At 41.5% G+C, this 21,914-nt stretch overlaps 3 protein-coding genes across 4 annotated transcripts; 1 reads left to right on the top strand and 2 right to left on the bottom strand.

The window, feature by feature from the left end:
- Positions 1-12,403, top strand: ddx43 (DEAD (Asp-Glu-Ala-Asp) box polypeptide 43). Its single transcript, XM_072678134.1, has 17 exons — positions 1-334; positions 434-489; positions 2,570-2,693; positions 2,911-3,051; positions 3,617-3,698; positions 4,822-4,978; positions 5,716-5,834; positions 6,363-6,473; positions 7,610-7,751; positions 7,871-7,971; positions 8,172-8,259; positions 8,891-9,018; positions 9,643-9,752; positions 10,644-10,782; positions 10,858-10,945; positions 11,059-11,266; positions 12,152-12,403. The coding sequence occupies exons 1-16, from the start codon at positions 1-3 to the stop codon at positions 11,254-11,256; spliced, it is 2,118 nt and encodes a 705-aa protein (XP_072534235.1). The 3' UTR covers positions 11,257-11,266; positions 12,152-12,403.
- A 39-nt stretch (positions 12,404-12,442) lies between these two features.
- Positions 12,443-15,944, bottom strand: cgasa (cyclic GMP-AMP synthase a). Of its 2 annotated transcripts, none has more exons than XM_072678136.1 (5): positions 15,191-15,944; positions 14,878-15,100; positions 14,227-14,493; positions 13,958-14,054; positions 12,443-13,024 (listed from the first exon to the last, which is right to left on the bottom strand). In XM_072678136.1, exons 1-5 carry the CDS (start codon positions 15,725-15,727, stop codon positions 12,685-12,687), a joined length of 1,464 nt encoding a protein of 487 aa, XP_072534237.1. In that variant the 5' UTR covers positions 15,728-15,944; the 3' UTR covers positions 12,443-12,684. The 2 variants fall into 2 exon arrangements, with proteins under 2 accessions (XP_072534237.1, XP_072534236.1); XM_072678135.1 differs by having other exon boundaries at positions 14,869-15,100; positions 15,191-15,942.
- Positions 15,945-17,351: 1,407 nt separating this feature from the next.
- On the bottom strand, positions 17,352-21,857 carry eef1a1a (eukaryotic translation elongation factor 1 alpha 1a). Its single transcript, XM_072678138.1, has 8 exons — positions 21,751-21,857; positions 20,318-20,496; positions 20,031-20,210; positions 19,605-19,901; positions 19,326-19,476; positions 18,918-19,174; positions 18,504-18,738; positions 17,352-18,135 (listed from the first exon to the last, which is right to left on the bottom strand). Exons 2-8 carry the CDS (start codon positions 20,459-20,461, stop codon positions 18,011-18,013), a joined length of 1,389 nt encoding a protein of 462 aa, XP_072534239.1. The 5' UTR covers positions 20,462-20,496; positions 21,751-21,857; the 3' UTR covers positions 17,352-18,010.
- Positions 21,858-21,914: the final 57 nt, after the last annotated feature.

Genomic DNA, 21,914 nt, shown 5'->3' on the forward strand with positions numbered 1-21,914 from the left:
ATGTCGGACTGGGAAGAGGAATACGACGAGGATGGGGTGGCCATTGCAGGGCCTTCGCCTGTTGTTAGCGCTCAGCGTACAGAGTGGAGGCCTCCTTCCTCCTTTGGGAGTAAAGGGAGTGTTTACCTCGGGGGAAAGTTTGGAGTTAATGAGCAGCGAAATGAGTCGGACTGGAGAAACCTCAGAAACCAGCATGGAGACACGAACCCGACTGATCATCTGATGTGTAGTGATCCTGACAGTGGGAGAGGGAGGCGTGGTGGTGGTAGTAGATCAGGTACAGGGCGACCTGTGTTACTTTCAGTAGAAAACTCTCTGATCGGGAGGGTAATAGGTAAGCTAGCTAATTTCTCTAATTTCTATAAATGTAATGGTAATTAATTTGGAAAATTTGGTGATTAAACCCCCCCCCTTGTTTCCTCTGGGAACACAGGCCGAGGCGGTGTGAAAATCCGTGAGCTGCAGGAGTCCAGTGGAGCAAGAATTAAGGCAAGTTTGGAAAACACAGGAACCTAACGCTCATTTTACTGATGCCTGAAAAACCTCGTAGTCTCCAGACAAGACTAGCTTAGCTGTACTTTGGGCTTTACTGACTTTCTTTACCTTTTAACAGACCAGGACACCTTAGCTAGCTAGATGAGTGACTGTTATTGCTGGAATTAGGAATATAATAAAGTATATTTTATATATTTTTACAGCTTGATGTGTACCCAGCCTTGGCTTTAAAGATTTTACTCTTAAAGAATTAGTTTTATTTTATAAAAAAAAAAAAAAAATATATATATATATATATATATATATATATATATATATATATATATATATATATATCCATCCCTCGGTCCCCTCAGAGGTGACACACTGGTGCGACAGAAGGGACAATCTCAATCATCGGTCATCGCTGGAAAGCTACAGCCTGTTTGACTACTGTTGCTACATCTTTGAGTGGCGACTTCCAGCATGATAATGCACCATGTCCCAAAAGCAAGCATTGTCTCTAACTAGACCCTGCGCCCTATTCACTATGTAGTGCACTACATTGTGGTTCTGCCATTTTGTAGTGGTGACAAAACAGTGTACCCTTTCAGACATGGAGTACCCATAATTCACCAGGTTGTTTGGTGTGGCGATTCAGGCGCAGGTTCTTTGAGGAATTTTTAAAATGTGATCGTTTATGCGATGTAATCTGCTGTCGCACAGCAGTGAGACGTGTCTGAAATGGTTCACCACCTTGTTGTATTCTGTTCCCTATAAAATGGCTCTAGATAGTGATATGACTCTTCTGCCATGAATATCTCATTCTACCACATTTCAAATTCATAACATGTGATCTAGTGATCTGTTTTGTGCCCTTTGAAATGTGGTAGAATGAGATATTCGTGGCAGAAGAGTGTCCCTGACACATCTCTGGGAACAAACTAAAAAAAAAAAAGGTTTTGAGGTAAATCCGCTTATTAAGTGCTTGGTCAGTTTATTTTTTACAGCTTGAGGAAACCGTATGCGGAAGCCTTGCTTCTTCTTTTCCCAAATGTAGTTGGTTGGCCATAACATAATGACTGAAGCTTGTTTCCTCAGTTTTTCACTAGTAAATAGTAGCACGCTTCTTTAAAAATAGATAAATAAAATGGATTATTTATTTATTTATATATATATATATATATATATATATATATATATATATATATATATATATATATATATATATATATATATATGTGTGTGTGCGCAAAATAATGCAGAAACACAAATTAAATCACGTTTCTATGTTTAGCAATTTTTACGACTAATGTCACAAAGACAGGAAGTCGTGGTAAGAATAATGAAAGTGATAATTAATGTTAATAATAATAATAGCAGCTATTAGATCAATAGTTATATAATAGAATTCGGGTAAACTTGTGTCTGTAATGGAGGGTAGGCAGCTAGTAGGAAGCAGGTAGCAGTAACTGGAGGGTGAGCAGCTAGTGGTTCTGTGAAATCTGTGGTTGGTAACAGGGGAGCCCGATGGTCAGCTTCCGTGTCAGGCTGGTCCGTTGGACAGTTATACCTGGGGAAAAAAAAGTAAATAGATGGAATTAGTTTGGATTTATGGAGTACAGAAACTGTGAACATTATCAAAGTGTGGCTAACGACTCCTGCAGATCTGACTAACAGCATTACTAAAAGGAGCGAGCCAGAAGTTAACCTAGACACAGGAGCACCACAGTATTCCACATAGTATTCTCCATGGTTCTCAATTGAACCGTTCAATTTTATGGTAAGACCCGACAAACATGGAATGCATGTACTCTTATCTTAATTTTTTCTGCTTGTAAAAGACGAGATGTGTTTAATGTTTGGTGAATTTGTTTGAAAAGTTGTTCTTGATTCATACAGTAGGGGGTGTGTGCTGTTATAATTTTGCGTCCAAATCCAGATGCAGTCCCATGCCCTGTAAACTCCTATGGGAAGGTTTAATAAAGACACCTAATTTTGAGTTGCATATCCAACAAATTAATACTAACTTTGAGGCCTTTAACAAAAAGCTTTAGTATGTTTACCGCATGTTTTTGTCATGAATTGTGAATAGATTAACCGTGGCGATTATGAGGGAGAGGTGCTGATCTTTGGAAGCAGTGATGTTCAGCAAAAGGCCAAGGATATGATTGAGGAGCTGATATCTGGCAGTGCCAGTGGACCTCGATTCAACAGTGGTAAGAAAATAAAGGAAGTGTCAGATGGGCCGAAGGTCATAAGCACTCTAGTCAGTGCAGTTAGTTGTTTAGTTAAAGTGAAGTATACATGTTCTAAACATCTATGCTGTTGACAAACAGCATCGATGCAGTTTTCGGCGGCTGCAGCATTAGTAATAGACAAGTTGGACACTTGGTTTGGTAAAGACTGTCATCAGGTCTGTGTGTGTGTTTGCAGGGAGTGAGCGATCAGGAGTAAGGAGCAAGTCATGCTGGCCAGCATCATCATTGCAGACTTCAGCAGGCACTGCCACAGCGCCCATAGACTGGACCTCCATAAGAGAGAACAGGCAGAAATATGAGACTATGAAATGGCAAGGTGAGTTTATCAGGACGTTTCACAGCAACTGCCAATGAATTAAAGGTGTAGAGTAATGCAAGACCTAGAATGGGCTGAGTTTAATGGATGGTCTTTTGTAAGGTTTCAGAAGTAAGTAACAACAGAAGTAAGAGTTTTACAGGAGGTTACAGAGGGCTACAGCTGAGCCTCGTAAGTGGACATGTTTTACCAGACGTTATGTATTACAAGGCAAAACTGTTGCCTCAATTTATAATTGTCAAGGTTTCCCTCTTTTGTTTATTTCAAGACTTCAGTTTTTCATAATATAAATGTTGAAGGACAACCTGATAAATAGAATGACTGGTCACTCATTCGCTACCATCAGGGGGAGCTCTTGGCAGTATTTTCATATGACCTCAGTAAATGTGTATAAAACGTTTAAGGCCATTCATTGAGGTTTTTAGAGATCAGCGGCTACTGAAAAATGAACATTGAAAAGCCAAAGGTTCACCACTCCTTGGGTATATGCATGCATGACATTTTGCTCATGATTATGTTCTGTAATTGTGCACTTAATACAAGGAATTCTGTTTGTTTTTTTCAGATCTTCCACCTCTGAAGAAGAATTTCTACATTGAGGCTAAGTCAGTGGCCAGTCGCAGTGCAGAGGAGGTCACAGCATGGAGGCAAGTGTGTATGAATGAGTCTGCAGTAGAGGGAATACACGGAGTTGGTTTCCCAGACAGTAAACCTAATCTTGGACTACACAAGGACAAGGTAATCCAGGACTAGGTTTCATCCCTGTCTGGGAAACTGACCTTGTGGACAGCCCTTCTAATAAATACATAAACAGCTGCTTTAAGTTGCACCTGTTGCTGACACAGATGTACGAATGCACACACATGGCTTGTCTAGACCCTGTAGAGAAGTGCTTCCGATAGAATAGGATTTTGGAACAGATAAACATGAACCTATTGGCACAGTGCCTTTTGCCGGGTGTGGGCTTTTGTCGCTGAATGCAATCAGACCCTCACAGGAATTCCCCCTGACCCTGAATCTAGTAGAAAGCCTTCCCTGGACAGTAGAGACAGGTCATCCAACAACAAAAGCTAAGTACCAAAAATGTACTTAGAAGAGCAATTTCCTTTGAGCTCTGTGTGCTTAATTTTGGTCTTTTATCATGTGCTGAGGATATGTCATTTGCCTCCCCCAAAAATGCACACTCAGTGCTTCAAGTTCCAAATGGATGTCATTTTGACGAACTGTTCATGCTGTAGCTGTAAATATGTTAAGCAGAAGAGATAGAAACCAAAGAAATTATTTCTTTAACAACTAGCTACAGTTATTTCTTTATTAAGTGTTTGCATGTTGTGGTGTGTTACACTGTCCAGCAGAGGGCTCTGTTTAACTATGTTTAAGCAGATTGAGCTTCCTGTGCTCATCCTGTGAGAAACTTGATCGAGTTCAGCGTCAAAGCATATTCTTTCTGCATAGAAATGTGGTTGAGCTTTTTCTCATGCCAGGCCCTTTGTTAGAATAGTCATGTTAAATCGTGTGTGATTAGCAACCTGTGAACACCCATCATGTTATTCTTATTTATGGAGCAGAAATCATCTTTCTGAAGCCGTAGCAGAGAGGCGTGGGAGATAACGAAAGAAAGATGTGCCCTTGGCTTCTGTAAAGAATCGTGTTTCATTAACGGTCATGCCCAACTGCATGGTTCTGTTTAGGTTGGAGAAGATGAGCTCTGGTTTGAATGTCCTCTTGTATGCATTTCTTAGATCGCAATTCTGTATCTGTCCCTAACAGAAAAGAGAATAACAATATCTTTGTGGATGACCTGAAAGAGGAAGACAAAAGAGTCATCCCTAATCCAGTGTACACTTTCCAAGAAGCTTTTGATCACTATCCTGGAATTATGGAGAACATACAGAGAGTGGGGTTTCAAAAGCCGACTCCCATTCAGGTACTTTGAAATGAAATTCAGTGCAAAAAAAAAAACCAAACAAACCAAAAAAAAAAAAACGGTCATAACCTGTTCCTCGATTGGTTGATGCTATGCGATCTGTGCCAATTAGATTTGAAAGCAGCATTTCAAAAGACAACAAGTAATTAGATTAAAAAGAGGGGACTTGCATTGTGGTTTTTAGTTTGAAGGAGGATAGAAAATTTTAGGGGAACTCCTGTCTGCAAGCAGCTGTATGTTGTCTGTCAGAAAGACCTTTATTTTGAAATGTAATGCACCAAAATGGAAATGTTTGCCTGAAACTGCTTATTGGGTCGAAAATTTCAGATTTAAGATCAGAGATTAGTACTCTGAGTGATTTAGTCCGTTTTGGATTCTAGTTGTGTAGGAATGTGTTGTCCAATCTATAAGCAAAAAAAACAAAAACATATGCAAGTCACAAACAAAGAGCATAAAAAAGACAAACCTTTTAGTTGTTAAACAGGTTTTCACACACCCTGAACTATTTACAAGAACGCTGTAGCTGCTAGCGTTATTAATTTAATAAACCACATGTAATAATAATTATTGATTGTTGTTGTTGTTATTATTATTATTATTATTATTATTATTTTAGTAAACACTCTCATTGTTGTGCATTCTAGAGTCCTGACAGTGTTTCCTCTTCTAAGCCACTCTTTAATAGATAGAAAATGGTCAAGGACATGATACAGGCTGTGTTTTGTCTCCTACTGTAGTCCCAGGCATGGCCTATAGTTCTGCAAGGTCTAGACCTCATTGGAATTGCTCAGACTGGAACTGGGAAGACCCTGTCGTATTTGCTTCCTGGCTTCATCCACATGGACCAGCAGCCTGTGTAAGGACACTTATGTTTCTCAACCTTTAGATATTTTGTGAACCATAGAGAGAGTGTAAGTATATCATATTATCATGTTCTTTATTTCCCCTCAGTGCTTTGGCATCGTGTAAGGAGTGTGTCTGTGTGCGTCTGTTTTATATTGAAAAAGCGTCACAAAAAAAGAACAACCAAACCTGTAAAATGGAGGGTTCTTATAAGGCATTATTCTATAAACCCTTTTTTAGTAGTTAGAATTGGGTGCTTTTGGTTATGCATCTGAGTGAAAATAAGGCTACGTTCACACAGCAGGTAAAGTGTCCCAAATCCAATTTTCTCACCAAATATTTTAGGCTGTTGACAGTGGCCCAAATCGAAACTGAAAATGTGTGTCAGATTCAGTGTGTTTTTGACATTCACGCTGCCGCACAGATAACATATATGACAAAAAAGATGCCATTTATACTAATTCCTGAGCGGATGTTAATCCCAGTCCCCTGTGAATGCTTGTGAATGCCCTTCATGGCTGTTTGATTTGTCTTTTTACAGGCGCAGGGACAAGAAAAGTGGCCCTGGGATGCTGGTCCTAACTCCCACTCGAGAACTGGCCCTCCAGATAGAAGCTGAATGCAACAAGTACAGCTACAAAGGCTTTAAGAGGTGCATAGGTGTTCATTCTTTCTCACTCTACCAAATGCGAATGGAAAGAAATGTTTGAATAAATGAAGCAGAAAGAGAGATCAGTCAATGACCGTGTCTAAAATGAATTCCAAGGGCTGTTCACAGCATAGTTATCAACAGTGTTCACTTTAACCTATTATTTATTGGTTTAGATCAATAATTTACCTGATCTCACCATCTGAGGGTTGTCGGATAAGCCACATGAATATTTTTGTAACGACAGAAAATATGCTGAACCAATTTTTTTTATGTAACAAAAAAACTAAAGTTTTAGTCAACAGACTTTATAAATGAAAGGCAGTGATCAGAAGCAATTGATTGATCACATTCATAGTAACTGGTATAGGCTATAGTGTACTAGATTGATTAAATATAATGGATTGTGATTTGAAGAGCAGCAGCAGGTTAACATCAGCTTCAAAATTGATAGCAACGGGACACAGCAGTGAAATAATTACATACAAATAAAAAAAAATTGAATTAAAAATTGATTTAACAAAAATGTAATTCTGAAAGGCCTGACTGCTGTGTAATTGTAAGAGTAAAATACAAGTCTGGTGAACCAATAACTGTTTTTTACTTGTGTTTAGATGGATTTAGATTTAGATTAGTATTACCTCTCTTTATCTCTGTAAGATGTGGTTCTTTTGCAGACAGTTTTTTAAAGCACTTCCCATATCACTCTTATATAAAATGGTTTGTATAGTGAATTCTTTGCCGTTGCGCCACCTGATGTACTGGTTTAGCCACTTTGCTTGCGTTCAAATTTCTTATTAAACATGCTTGTAATGTGAATGCATTTATTCACTTTTTTCCTATGCTATCAAATGTATTCAAATATTTTTTAAACTGAATAAAAAGTAATATTTTCCTTGTTTTTTCATTGGTTGTACCACCTGACATGGAATGTTTACCCATCTACCTATTTTACCCATAAACTTTTTTTTTTTTTTTTAAAAGCACAATCTCAGAGAGATCTACAAAGAGCTGATGCATTATTGTGTTTACTGTTTAAAAAAAAAAAAAAAAAAACGCCACCCTGACGTTTGAAAACCTACACATTTCTGGACAAAAGTGTTTCAGTCATGCTTAACCTTTCTCTGGCCTCCATACAGTATCTGTGTTTATGGAGGAGGTGACAGACGAGCACAGATAAAGATGGTGACCAGTGGTGTTGACATAGTGATTGCAACACCAGGGCGACTGAACGATCTGCAGATGAACGAGCTCATCAACCTGCGATCCATTACCTACCTGGTATGTTTACATACAGGTTGAGTGACTGTGTTACACATAGGGTATGATGTATTGTGCTGGAATGATTTTAATCCTAAACATCCTTAACAACCCCCCCCCCATCAATTTGATGAGGACAGGTACTGGATGAGGCAGACCGGATGTTGGATATGGGGTTCGAACCTCAAATTATGAAAATCATTCTGGACATTCGGCCTGACAGACAAACAGTTATGACCAGGTCAGAGATACATTGAGCTTTCAAGTGCGGGTAAAGCAGGTATATCTGTAAAAGAAAAAATACTTTTAGCTAGTGTTAAAGTTCTTAAACATGTATTAACATTATTTACATTCAACGTTTAAACATTGCCCCTCTCTGACATGTTTTCATGTAACCACATTTACCATTATCAGTTTGCTTTTTCCATAATGTAAATCTAGTGCCACTTGGCCAGCCGGTGTGAGACGTTTGGCAAGGTCCTACCTGAAAGATCCCATGATGGTGTATGTGGGCACCTTAGATCTGGCAGTAAGTTAACTGGCATTTAATGACTTGCATATATCCTTGTATTAACACACCTGTTGATCTCTAATCATCATAATTACTGTGATCTTAGAAACAAGACATTATATTGTAATGCAGATGAAACAGCACAGTCAAAGTGTTGTTCACAAAGTTCATTTTATTGTTCATTTATTACTCCACTCATTTATTTATGTATGTATGTATGTATGCATGTACGTTTCTGGGTCATAAGTTATCCGTGCCGAAGACTTTGGTACATGTTAGACACACTGATTTGGAGGCGTATGTCTACAGGGGAACAGAATGAGACGTTTACCTGAATGGAAAAATGCTGAATTCAATATTTTATCAAAATGATAAGCAATCGGGGATGAGTAGGTGTTTGCTACAGGCATGTTTTAGAGTGATTAACCACATTTGGAAAAACACATTAGAAATGGTTTGATTACAGTTTACGCACAATTTACTGTACATACTTATTAGTAGGTTTACAAAGATTGAGGCACTTAAGCTGATGAAACACTGGGTCATTGAAATCGGATCTAGAGCAAATATTATTTCAGAACGTGCTAGATGAGTTCAGAAGATTCCAGGTGAATTCCCCTGTAATTATAAATGCTTCTCTTTTCTTCAGGCTGTGAACACCGTACAGCAGACTGTCCTGTTTGTGCAGGAAGAAGAGAAGAAAGCCTATGTGTTTGATTTCATACACAATATGGAGCCTCTGGACAAAGTGTTGATCTTTGTTGGGAAAAAGATTGTGTAAGTTTTTCCAACTAAACTAAAGTCTGTTTGCTCATTTCAAACTTTCTCTCGTTTGGTAATTCCCTTAGCTAAGCTTCTACGCCTCCGGCTGAATGAGAAGCAATGGCAATAACGCACACACATCATTTATACTTTTTGAGTGGCACTCCTGTTTTGGTTTGAAATTTGAAAGTCCCTCCCCTTTTGCTGTGTCCGTTTCCTTAAGTGCCCTTTTAATGCAGCACTGCTTGCATGAGCTGTTTGCTAGAAGGGCTTTAGGGGAAATGGCCTAATTTCACTAGAAAATGAAACTCTTTGTTTCTGGGTGGGGCTTCAGATACTGGTGAGCCCTCAGTGTAGGACTCGCCTACAAGACTAGTAACACACAGAGTAGGTAGAGCGGGTGCTAGTGCCATACCCACCATGCTCTTCCTTTTGGTAGAAATAAATAAATACAATTCAGTAAATGCTGTTTCCAACATTCTGTTTTTTGGCTGGAAGTGTTTATATGCATCCTTTGCTTTTAAAGAACTGTTTGTTTACTTATTATTACTAGGCCTAATTTATCTTTAGTGAGAAGGTCCGTTTTTGTCAATTTATGTAAAAGTGTCATTGTCTCCCTCTTGGTGATGTGGCACACAGGGCAGATGATCTGTCCAGTGATCTTTGTCTGCGGGGGGTAGCAGTTCAGTCGTTGCATGGGGACAGAGAACAGTGTGACCGTGAAGAGGCTCTACAAGACTTCAAAGATGGTATGCAAAAGTCAGTACAGTGGGGTTCATAAGTATTTGAACAATGACGACTTTTTTTTGTTGTTTCTTGGCCCTCTGTACATCAAAATTAGTTTGAATTTTAATTTGGAGGATTTATCTAGTACTGCATTAATTGTTTAGCCACTACAGCTAATGTTTATGTGGTCCTCCACTTGAAAGTAACTGGACGTATAAACTTATGGATTAATTGTAGGATACAAATTCCTTGCACTAAAGTATGAAACCCATGCATATCACAAAATGCTGATTGTCCTCCATTGACTTGCTTCGCCAGGTTTTTTTACTGCTTCTGCTTTCTGGTGCTACATGTTTGGGCCCTCAGTTTTGTCAATATTAAGTGAAAAGCATGCCCAATTGGGTTGAGGTCAGGTGAGGCTGACCTAATCATCATCTTACTGCTTTAATCAACAGTCAAATCAATAAACACGTGACCCATTGCCAGTCATACATGCCCATGCTGTAACAGTGGCTCCATCATGTTTGACAGTGTTGCTTCTGTTGTTGCTGCTTCTTTACTTGCATCAACCCCTATTTTGAACATGTATTGAGAGATCCTACAGTCAACTTCAAACATTTCATCTCTTGAATTTGGAATGAGGAAATGGGCCACACCTGGCAATAAAAATGCTTATCAGTCAGTTATCTATTTGCTTCGTCGCCTGTGGGACTGTGTGAAAACAACAAAAAAAAAATTAAAAGCAATATTTTTGTGATTGTGTGTATATAATATATACATATATGTAATGGCAGGTTAATGTCCTGGGGGATGTTCTTATGTGGTTGTTTCATGCTCTCAGTGGTTTCTTAAAAAGTATGCCACACAGACTTTACTATGCTCTAACAATTTATGGTTGCACTGATTCTGTGCAGGGCGTGTTCGCATTCTGGTGGCCACAGACCTTGCCTCTAGAGGACTGGATGTACATGACATTACTCATGTATTTAACTATGACTTCCCACGAAATATTGAGGAGTATGTTCATCGGGTTGGGCGTACTGGTCGCGCAGGGTAAGTGGATTCCACAGCATATGTATGAGAGAGGTAAAGTTTAAGACTGTACTAACACTAACTATGATTTATCAGACGATCTGGGGCTTCTGTGACCCTGGTTACCAGAGAAGACTGGAGGTGGGCTGCTGAGCTTATACACATCCTAGAGAGAGCTGGCCAGGTACACACACCAAACCTCACTTTTCTGTGCATAGTCCTCTACCTAAACCTAATCACCACTGTATCAAGAATGCAAATAAACAGTGTCTGACTCTGGGGTGCACTGTGTTGTAGGAGGTACCAGAAGAGCTGGTACTAATGGCAGAGCGCTATGATAAACACCAGAGGGAGAAAGAGATGTTCCCTGCCAAATCCAGAGGTGGTGGTGGTGGTGGTGGTGGTGGAGGAAGTCGAGGAGCGAGAGAGAATGGTGGTGGAGTTTGGGGTCGTAAAGAAGGAAGGAACAGAGGAGAGTCAAATTGGCATTTCTGATCTTAGAAAGGTAACATTAAATAAATTAGCCTAAAAAAAATGATCATTTAATCATCTTGATATTTGATGGTTGATATGAGTCACTACACTTAAAATTATTTTATGCATTAATGTAAGTTTTATCAATGTGTGCCAATATTGCCAAAATCTTTTTAGGACCGATGGTTGGCCTTTGGAATGACAGAATGTTGTCACTAACATTTAGCACTTCCATAATGTAGTATTCCCTGATCAGCCATAACGTTAGCACCACTGACTGGTAAAGTGATCATCTACAGCAGCATCTGTCAAGGGGTGGGATATATCAGTCAGCAAGTGAACAGTCAGTTCTTTAAGATGGAGTGTTAAAAGCAGGAAACGTGGATAAGCATAATGGAGATGGCTAGTCAACTGGGTCAGAATGTCTCCAAAACATCAGTGGTAAGTACCCACCAAAAGTGGTCCAAGAAAGGAAACGTATGTGAACTCTTGACAGGGCCGTGGGCACCCAAAGCTCATTGATGCGATCCGTGGAGGCCAAGCTCCACAACTTACAGGATTTAAAGGAACTGCGGTCTTGTGTAATCCATGCCTCGACTGGTCACATCTGTTGTGGACCTGCTCAGGATTAGACGGGTGCTAATGTTGTGACTGATCGGTGTAAATGCCTCTAATGCCTCTACCTCTAATCTGGAATCACTGGACCTCTTTTTTTTTTTTTTTTTACCTTGTCAAAAATAATATTAGACCCATAGGTGTAGCACACATTGTTTATTAAATAAGAGTGAATAGACTGCTTACAACTTGTATTTAGGAATAATGTTATGGACTGCTCCCAGACCATTCAGTAAAAACATGTTCACGTTTACATGCAAAAAGTACATGGCATGTTTTTTTTTTTGTTTGTTTGTATTAGAAAGAAGAGGCCAATCGCATTCATCTATTGCCTGCATTGGGTTTTCATTACTGTTTTGTTTGAATGAGAGAGCTACTCTACTTTAATGTTAGCATGTTCAGTTTATTATTGTTTATAATATTCACACCTGAGACAAGGAAACTGATGTCATTTAATGTGTTGTGATATTCTAGTGACATTTAAATAAACATCTCTGAAAGTACTAAAAGAATCACCTTCATCATAAATCAACAGCTATACCTGTTATGAAATGTTCTGGAATTAAAATAATAAATAAATACAAAATAAAAATAAAGTGTAACAGTTGTTTATTTCAATAGTAGTGTGAAGATCAAATCAAAACTCAACATGATGGTGAATTGAAGGCTTAAAACTTGAAGAAATTGAAGGTTTACATAAACATGCAGATTTATTTTTAAATGGAAGTTTATTAAAACTTAATTTTAAGTTTAAAAGTTTATTAAACATAAACATAATTTCATTCTGAAAAGCACATGATCAAATATACTCAGCACCTCTGAGGTGAACCTGACTCAGCGGAACAAAGGAAAACCGTTGTTGCGCTGGTGCTCGATGAGGTCCGCCAGGGCGTCGCAGCTCTTCTTATCCAGGCCAGCAGACTTAAGTAGGTTGTGAGAGGGGATGAAAAAGTTGGGCAGATTTTGTTTTCTTAAATGCTCTTCGAAGTCAGCGAGGACCTGCTGAAAGCAGTAGCTGAGCTGATCGACTGCCCACATGCTGTCGTCCACCCGCGCTGCACAGCCATGGAGGAGTGTGGTCTTGGCATGGTAGGAGCATAGTTTACCTGCCTCCTTTGGGTACTTCTCCTTCAGCTTCCGCACCAAGAACTTCAGTAGCTTCAGGCACTGCTTCCTGAGGTGGGGGGGCGGGGTTGGAAATTGTCACTCTCATTGGGGTGCAACAAAACATTTTCATTCTCGACTAAATTCTGAGGTCCAGAATGATCTTTATCTGTGGCAAATATAAAAAAATGTGCTGATTCTAATTGTATATTATACAGCTTGATTGGATTCAAATAAAGGCCGAGCAAGATTTCAAAGTAACCTGAACAAATATGTGAGGATTTGACTGTATTTAAGAAATGAACAATGAATATAGGATGCATTCAGATAGCTAGTTTTGACTGTGGTTTCCATTAACAGTGGGACATGAGAGAATAGAAACCATTACAGGATTGCAGCAGAGCCAGCTTTTGGAGACCGCGGTTAGAGAAATGAAGTACCGGGACCTGGGTGGTTAGGCTATGTTCACATTAAATGGATTAGACTATGTTGACTGTTCACATTAATAAATGTAAGTGAGCTGGATCTCTCTGTAATGTGAACGTATCTGTCCCTGAAATGGCACGCATGCACCCACTGATCATGAAGTTCATGCATTTTGCCTCCGTCAGCTGTACCTCTCTTCCATTGTTATTTTGCCATGTTGCTGGTGGTGGTGGCCGAATACGACAGCACCAAGCGTATGTGTACAGGCAGTAAGATGCTGAAAAATTCTTGAAATTCAACAGTTCGCTTTCATGTGGCTTGACCACAAATCACCTACGTATCCGTATATGAAAGTGAGGCCAGTGTTAAATGACCAGATTTGACCTGTCCACATAGCCCTGAAAGAATCGGTCACATTAATTCATAATTAAATGACTTCAGCCTGGTAATCTGAACAGAGCTTTGGTTTCACTATTGTTTCTGCATTTCCACTGGATGGTTGACTCACTCCTCTGGATTGTGTAATAGGCTTGTTGCCACTAAACAGGGTTCTTTGTGTGGAATGTAACGCACTCACCTGCAGCAACTGAAACCGGACTCACAGCAGGTCTTGGAGTGGCCATGGTTTTTCAAGATGTTTTTCTCCACATGTGAGAAGGAGATGCGCCATGCGTCTGTCCAGGGGAACAATTTTCAGCCTTTTCATTTTCAACTTTAATGTTGATGTTCTTCCATATGCAACACCCACAGGTTCTGCTCTTAAATGATGAGTCAACTCTATAGAGTACACTAGAAGATTTCACTCTTGCTGTTTGTATTCTCTTTTAAAGCCTTACATACTCTTACCCTTGGCGATAACCCCGTCATACTCCTTCTTGCCTCTGCCTTCGTATTTGGGCACCAAATAATAGGGTTTGCGCTTCAGGTCCGTTTTCACTTTGATCCCAAGCCAGTTGTCAACCTTGAATCCGTCCTTCGTGAAGGGTGGCCAGCTTGAGCTGTGCACCTCCAGCCCCAGCACGAAGTCCAGTGAGATGATCCTGCCGTCCTTTCCCTTCACCTGCAGGGTCACGGCGGGGCAGCCTGGCTTTTTAGCTTCCACTGTAACGACATCTGTAAAAAGGGCAAACATGAACCACAAATGTCTACAAAAAAAAACAGCCCGCCCAGTTCAAGCTCATCATGCTGGTGAAGCTGGTTGACTTGCTTAGTTCTTGACCAGCTGGGCATCAAACTCTGAATTAAAACATATACCATGCTGGTCAATAAGAAACTAATCTCTGGATATGTTGTTGCTTAGATGACCAGCTGTTTGACTGTCTGTGAGATCAAAGACCACCTGAAACCAGAGATCAGCAAAAGCTGTTTTTTTTGTTGTTGTTGTTTTTAAAGTAAAAAACAACTATAAAATAAATGGTCAAATAAATGAGCTCTTTCATAGATCTACCCATATGTATTCCATTTTACGCGCTCACTACTGATTCTTACAATTCTTACAATTCGGCCTTCCCACCCATTCCTTCACTGTCTTCCGGAATTCCTGGAGCATGTCGCTGGCTCTGATGGTTTTGTCCTCGTTCAGAAAGCTGTCCAGAGGATGTCTGTTAGGATTGCGCTTCATCGCCACGCTATAGAAGGCGCCATCCTCTCCAAAGGGCTGGATGTCCACTCTCTCCACAGAAACGACAAACATCACATCGAACTCATCAGACTCGCAGATCTGCAACAGTTACATTGAGAAGTTTACTCGACCCAGAAAAGGTCAGCAAAAGACCCCTACTGTTCTCCAAGCATCTCTGAGGTCACTTACTTTAACGTTCTCCACATGGCTCCCTGTCTTCAGCATTTGGATGTCTTTGCACCACTCTAACCTCTCTTTCAGATGTTTACCAATTTCCCTCTGGATCTCATTCACGCATTTCGTTGCCTCGATTCTCTCGTTTTGCTTGATCTTTAACTTTTCAAGGGTGTCCTGGAGAATGCTGGCTGGATTGTTGTCGAAGCTGACCCCTTTCTTCGGTGGGTTTTTGGGAACGTCCTTGGCTTCTGCACTTCTCGCAGTTGGTCGTGGTCGTGGTCGTGGTCGCGCTGCGCCGTTAGCCCCGCTGTTGGGTGGGGGTTTGGCGGGTGCGGGGCTGTGTGTGTTCCGTGGCGGCGGTGCGGCGCGTCTGGCTTTGCCAACTACCCTTCCCCTTTCTTCCGCTGGTCCTGCAGCTTTTGCGCTTCCCTCTCTTTGCTCCTCGTCCTTCCCATGGCTCTTCCTCCGAGTGGACCCCGAACCTTTAGGCTCTGGAGTCTTGCTCGGGCTCTCCCTGGCCGCTTTCTTCGCTCTGTCTTTGCCACTCATGGTGCGTAAAAGGACCTTGAAACTCCCGCTGAGCGCTTATAAAGCTGCCTGACGTCAGAGTAGGCTATCCCTGGCTTGGGCTTTTCTGGCACTACGTTTTCACTTCTAACTTCCCGAAACTACAGCACGATGTCTCCTGGTACAACATCTTACATCCTCCTGCTGAAGAGAAACCGTGAATACAGTCCTCCAATTCCGCCCACCACCCCGCTTACCACAGGACAGGATCAAAGGTTGTTCCTGTGAGCTGTTATTATAGAACTGAATATGGGCTGATTAAGCTTCGGACTAAGGTAAAAATAAGAGGTTAGGGTTGTGGTTTCCTGGTGCATAGAAACAGAGTTTCGAGTTTGCGTGCTTCCTTTTAATCAACTTTGCTTACTTTACCTAGACGAGCTTTAGCATTCCTTAAAGCTTACAGTGAAAGACCTCTGGCGACATCTTCTGGCAGACTGTGGTTTTACCGCAGCTTCAGTCTATTCATTCACTATATGCACAAAAGTGTTGGAACACCTACATGTTACACCTACAGGAGCTTTTATGGCCTCCCATTTTAAATCAATAGGCATTAATATGGAGTCACTCCCCTATTTTCAGCTGTGACCACTTCCACGCTTCTGGGGAGGCTTTCTACAAGATGTTGGGAGTGTGTCTGTGAGAGGTTTTGCCCAATCATCCTGAAGAGCATTTGTGAGATCAGATACTGATGTTGGACAAGAGTGCCTGGCTCGCAATTTCCTGTTGTAGTTCACCCCAACAGGAATACAGTTGTCTAAAATGTCTTGGTATGCTGAAGTTTTAAGATTTCACTAAATGCAATGAGGCAAGGCCCGCCCCTAAAAAACAACCCCATAGCATTATCTCTCCTCAACCAAGCTTTACAGTTGGCACAGTGCTGTCAGACAAGTAACGTTCTTCTGACCTTCACCAAACTCATACTGTAAGAGAGGTGTGATTAGTCACTCCACAAAACACATTTCCACTGTTTCAGAGTGCAGTGACAGCGTACATTACACTACTCCAGCACTTGGCATCGTGCTTGGTGACGTAAGACTTGCAGGCGGCTGCTCGGCCCTGAAAACTCGATCAAATGCTATGAAGCTTTCGGCACACATCAGTTTGGAACTCTTCAGTTAACAGAGCATTGGTGACTTTTATGCACTATGCACCCCACCCACCCCACTCTGTAACCTTACATGGTCTGCCACTTCTTAAATAATACCATTTAATGTTGATGGTGGAATATCCAGGAAAGAAGACCCCCGAGTTGTTGCAATGGTGACATCCTATTGCAGTACTAGTCTGGAATTTAGTGAGCTTTTGTTCCGCTAATGTGAATAAGGGTAGACGGCACAGCTAGGTGCTCGGTTTAGGTGTGTCCCAATTTTGTCAATATAGTGTGTAATGTAATGTTTATAACCACCAGAATTGTTGTATTCTTTAATTAGGCCTTTTATTCAAGGCATTATTTCCAAGTGACTCAAAGAGTGGCTACAATGTAGTGCAGTGTCCTAGATGTCAGACTGTGTTGGAAAATGCCATTTCTTGGTATCTAATCCACTACTCATTACGTAAGATCATTCAGCAAGTTCAATTTCATAATAAAACAAGCTCAAATGTGTGATATGGTTGGACCATCTTTAATATGACATGAAAAAGTATTACTTTGAACAATAAGGTGCTGAAGCTAAAGCCAATTAACAAGTGCCTGTGCAGGACCAGCTTTACGCCAATCAAAGTGCTTGAGGTTTCGGTCAGTGCACCAAAGAATTGCATGCACCCGATATGGACTGCCTGGAAAGGTCAATTCCTATTGTCCGCTTAGTTTTTCAAAGCTAAAGTCTTCTTAGTGCTAAGCAACGTCATTTAAGTTAATAACGGCAGCGGAACTTGAAAACACAGTAATCTGCGTACGAACACTAAAAAGCAAGACAACAGTGTGAGAACCAGACTAAAACTGCACTCCAGAGTAGGAGAGGTCAGGATAACTTTCCCTCCCTGTGATTAGAATATCACACATGGTGTTAGTGGTCATGACCCAAGTGAAAAGCTCACATTCCAAATAGTAACAAGCTAATATTACAAACAGGTTTCATAATATTGATTTAAAACTCGAACTTGCGTATAGCGCTGCTGTTGTTATTTTTTCCTTCTGATACTTTTACGATGCATTGGAACAATTAACCAGTCTCTGACTATGGAGTTTAAGCAGCCAATGGGATGGAGTGGGGTGACCTCTGTTCTGCCATATGTGACTCTGGAGTTGGCAGTCAAACACAATATTCATTTGGCCTTCTGGGCTTTCTGAGCAGACTTTGTGACCTTGCCACCAGTCGGAGCCTTCTTCTCAACTCCCTTGATCACACCCACAGCCACGGTCTGACGCATGTCGCGCACAGCAAAGCGCCCTGCAAACCACATAAAGCAGTCTGTTAATAGATCGATTCCTAAAAGGAGTGCAACAATCATACAGAAAAGGAGGATCAGATCTCCTTCCTTCCACAAATGCGGTATGTTTACAATATAATACATTTTAGTATGGACAAAGGATTGAGCTGAATAAAACTGCTGTACCAAAATAAAATGCTTTTGATAAGACTGGCAGAAAAAAGGCTGTCAAATTGGAGCTTTACTTCCCTAATTTCTGCAGTGGTTCACTTAAAAGAGGAATAACACACTGGCAAATATGTCCACCTGTGTGCACTGTGTAGCAGGACAGAGAACATCATTTTTTTGATATGACTAAATATCAGAAGAGAAAAGACCAGAGACTCACCCAGAGGAGGATATTCGGAGAAGCTCTCTACGCACATCGGCTTTCCTGGGACCATGTCCACAATAGCAGCATCTCCAGACTTCAGATTCTTGGGATTATCCTCGAGTTTCTTCCCAGAACGACGGTCAATCTTCTCCTTCAGCTCCGCGAACTTGCAGGCAATGTGTGCAGTATGGCAATCCAGCACTGGTGCATAACCAGCGCTGATCTGGCCTGGGTGGTTCAGGATAATCACCTGATGAGGAAATGTACTGAATTTATTCAAACTGATTACCCATCAAAATCTGCACTGTTATTACCAACTGCTTCTCACTAAAAACATTTCATTATCTTCTGAAATGACGGAAGTGCAGGTGGTTTTTTAGAAAAAGGGTTTAAGAGAAGTGGGAATATAGCAACACAGTTTAAACTCACTTGAGCAGTAAAGACAGCTGCCTCCTGAGGTGGGTCGTTCTTGCTGTCTCCTGCAACATTTCCACGACGGATGTCCTTCACTGAGACATTTTTGACATTGAAGCCCACGTTGTCTCCAGGCAAGGCTTCGGACAAAGCTTCATGATGCATTTCCACAGACTTGACTTCAGTGGTCACGTTAACAGGGGCAAAGGTCACCACCATACCTGGCTTCAGAATGCCAGTCTCCACACGGCCCACTGGGACAGTGCCAATACCTAAAAAAAAAGAAAGAAAAGAAAAGCCCATTATGTTTCACTCCATGTAGCTTAAGATTGAATAAATGAAAGCTGACGTCCACTCGTTATGGAAATACTGTGGATACACAGCCCTAACAGCTGTTTCGTCCAGTCTTGCAGAATGCATCACCTCCAATCTTGTAAACATCCTGCAAGGGCAGACGGAGTGGTTTGTCAGTGGGACGGGTCGGAGGCTGAATGGCATCCAGAGCTTCTAAGAGAGTGGTTCCAGACACGTTCCCCTCCTTGCGGGTAATCTTCCAACCTTTGAACCAGGTCATCTGAAGAAACCACACACATTGTGTTAATATTAGTGTTGCACTGATTAGATATGTTGTCATGTTGTTTTGACAAAAACTGAAACTGAGGGTTCATTAAAAACATCAGTCAGGTGGAGAATCCCACGCACATTGGGGCTGGCCTCCAACATGTTATCACCATTCCAGCCAGAAATGGGAACGAATGCCACAGTTTCTGGGTTGTAGCCGATCTTCTTGATGTACGTGCTGACTTCCTTCACTATTTCCTCATAGCGTTTTTGGCTGTAGTTGGGCTCAGTGGAGTCCATCTTGTTGATGCCCACAATGAGCTGCTTGACACCCAGCGTGTAGGCTAGAAGAGCATGCTCTCTGGTTTGGCCGTTCTTTGAAATACCAGCTTCAAACTCGCCAACACCAGCTGCCACAATCAGTACAGCACAGTCTGCCTGGAGGACATCAAAAACACCAAGCACTTTTATTTACTGTGTTGTGTCTGTCAACGATTTCTAATTCATGTTAGAAATAAATATATTTTATATAACACAAAACATTTAAATGAATCCCAAAGTACTTACCTGGGAGGTGCCAGTAATCATGTTTTTGATGAAGTCCCTATGACCAGGTGCATCAATGATGGTGACATAGTACTTGCTGGTCTCAAATTTCCACAGAGAAATGTCAATAGTGATGCCTCGTTCTCGCTCCGCCTTCAGCTTATCCAACACCCAGGCGTACTTGAAGGACCCCTTACCCATCTAAAACATTTTAGAAGATAACACGAGAGCTTCAGGATAAAGACTGCCATCCGCATTCGACAGAGAGAGCCATTATGCACTAAGCATGTTACATTTTAAAAACCTACCTCCGCAGCCTCTTTCTCAAACTTCTCAATGGTCCTCTTGTCAATCCCACCACACTTGTAGATGAGATGGCCAGTTGTGGTGGACTTGCCAGAGTCGACATGGCCAATGACCACAATGTTGATATGGAGCTTCTCCTTTCCCATGGTTGGTTATCTGATTGAACTGGACAATATTAAGCCTGCCTCATGAGAATAGAAAGCAAATGAAATATTAAATATTTGTTTTCTGATAGGTTCATTAAAATGCATGAACTTAATGTACTGGAGCAATAAGTGGGACCTTCAGTGCCTTAAGTTCACTCATGAAGCCTTAAATAAGCCCTCAGTGTGTGTGCAGCACCATGGACAAGGGCAGGAACCAGCACACACACATGCAAGCTGTTCTTCTGCAACTAGTACAGCAAAAATAACTGGGCAAACCTTGTACCTAGGACACACAACCTAAGCTGTTTGCTTGTAATATTTCCTCAGTCCATGATACCCAACACTGAGGTTCACAACAGCCCTTCTATCTCAACTCCCCGCTCATTACGCTGTCCTGCACCCTCCTCTGCTCCTGCCCTCTTGCAAATACTTGACATCTGTTGGCTTAGTCATATAGCTCACCCAAGCAACACCGGGCTGATGTAACTGGGTGAGCATGCTTTTCTCAATGCCCGAATAATTCCCACAGTCGTGAGGACCTCCATTTTGGAAGGACTATTCGTAGTTAAAAGACTGAGCAGCCATTTGAGATGAAAAGGGGTGTACCAAATGTAAAGAACCACAGCCTAGTCCTGTTTGCGAAATCCTGAGGGGCAAAACACCGAACAGACTGATGTTCTCAGGTGATGGAGAACCCTGTAGCTGATCACACAGTGTCAGGAGGGGAATTCGCGGCTGAAATGCACATTAAGCTGCACTGCCTCTCGCTTTAAGAGCAAATGCGTAGTGCTGATAGTGCTAGTACCCTAATTCCCAGCTTAACTTCAGAGGTTAACAGAAGGGCTATTCTTGCCGAGGTTACCTAACAGGCGCTCGTTAGGTCGTTTTGAAAGGTTATGAAATTGCAGTCTTCTTCAGCACTGGTTAGTGTTAAACACTGACCACAGACCTTTTCATCTGCATTAATGGCTTCTCTTCTAGAACATTCGAGCAGATAAACCACAGGCTGAGAGGCACAGAGATCACTGAGATCTCTGTCTGGAGGGATTTACCAGCACAATCCCTTCCTCTGCAGCTGCCGCCATATTCTCTCTCTCTCTCTCTGTCTCTCTCTCTCTCTGTCTCTCATCCCACAGACTGGAGTCTAGCACAATGTCAAAGCCTCAGAGCATCAGCGCGTTATTATTGATTATTATTTGAAGCCGTAACGACATTACAGAAAGCCTCAGTGAACGCAGAGACCGCGTTTTCCTCGTGTGTCTGCGTGGGCACAGAAGGCAGTACTGTACCTGTGCTGCTGGTGCTGCTGCAGGGAGTCGCGGGGCTGCTGGACAGAGCGAGGCGCGTCTGCGCTCCGCTTATATTACGCAGCAGAGCGGCTGCGCAGTAGCTACAAAACACGCACCCTCACATCAACACCAGGGACAGTCGCTGAGCTGCCTTCTGGCTTCTG

Source organism: Salminus brasiliensis, chromosome 4 (genome assembly GCF_030463535.1).
Source record: "Salminus brasiliensis chromosome 4, fSalBra1.hap2, whole genome shotgun sequence".
In the NCBI taxonomy this organism is placed as follows: Eukaryota; Metazoa; Chordata; class Actinopteri; order Characiformes; family Bryconidae; genus Salminus; species Salminus brasiliensis.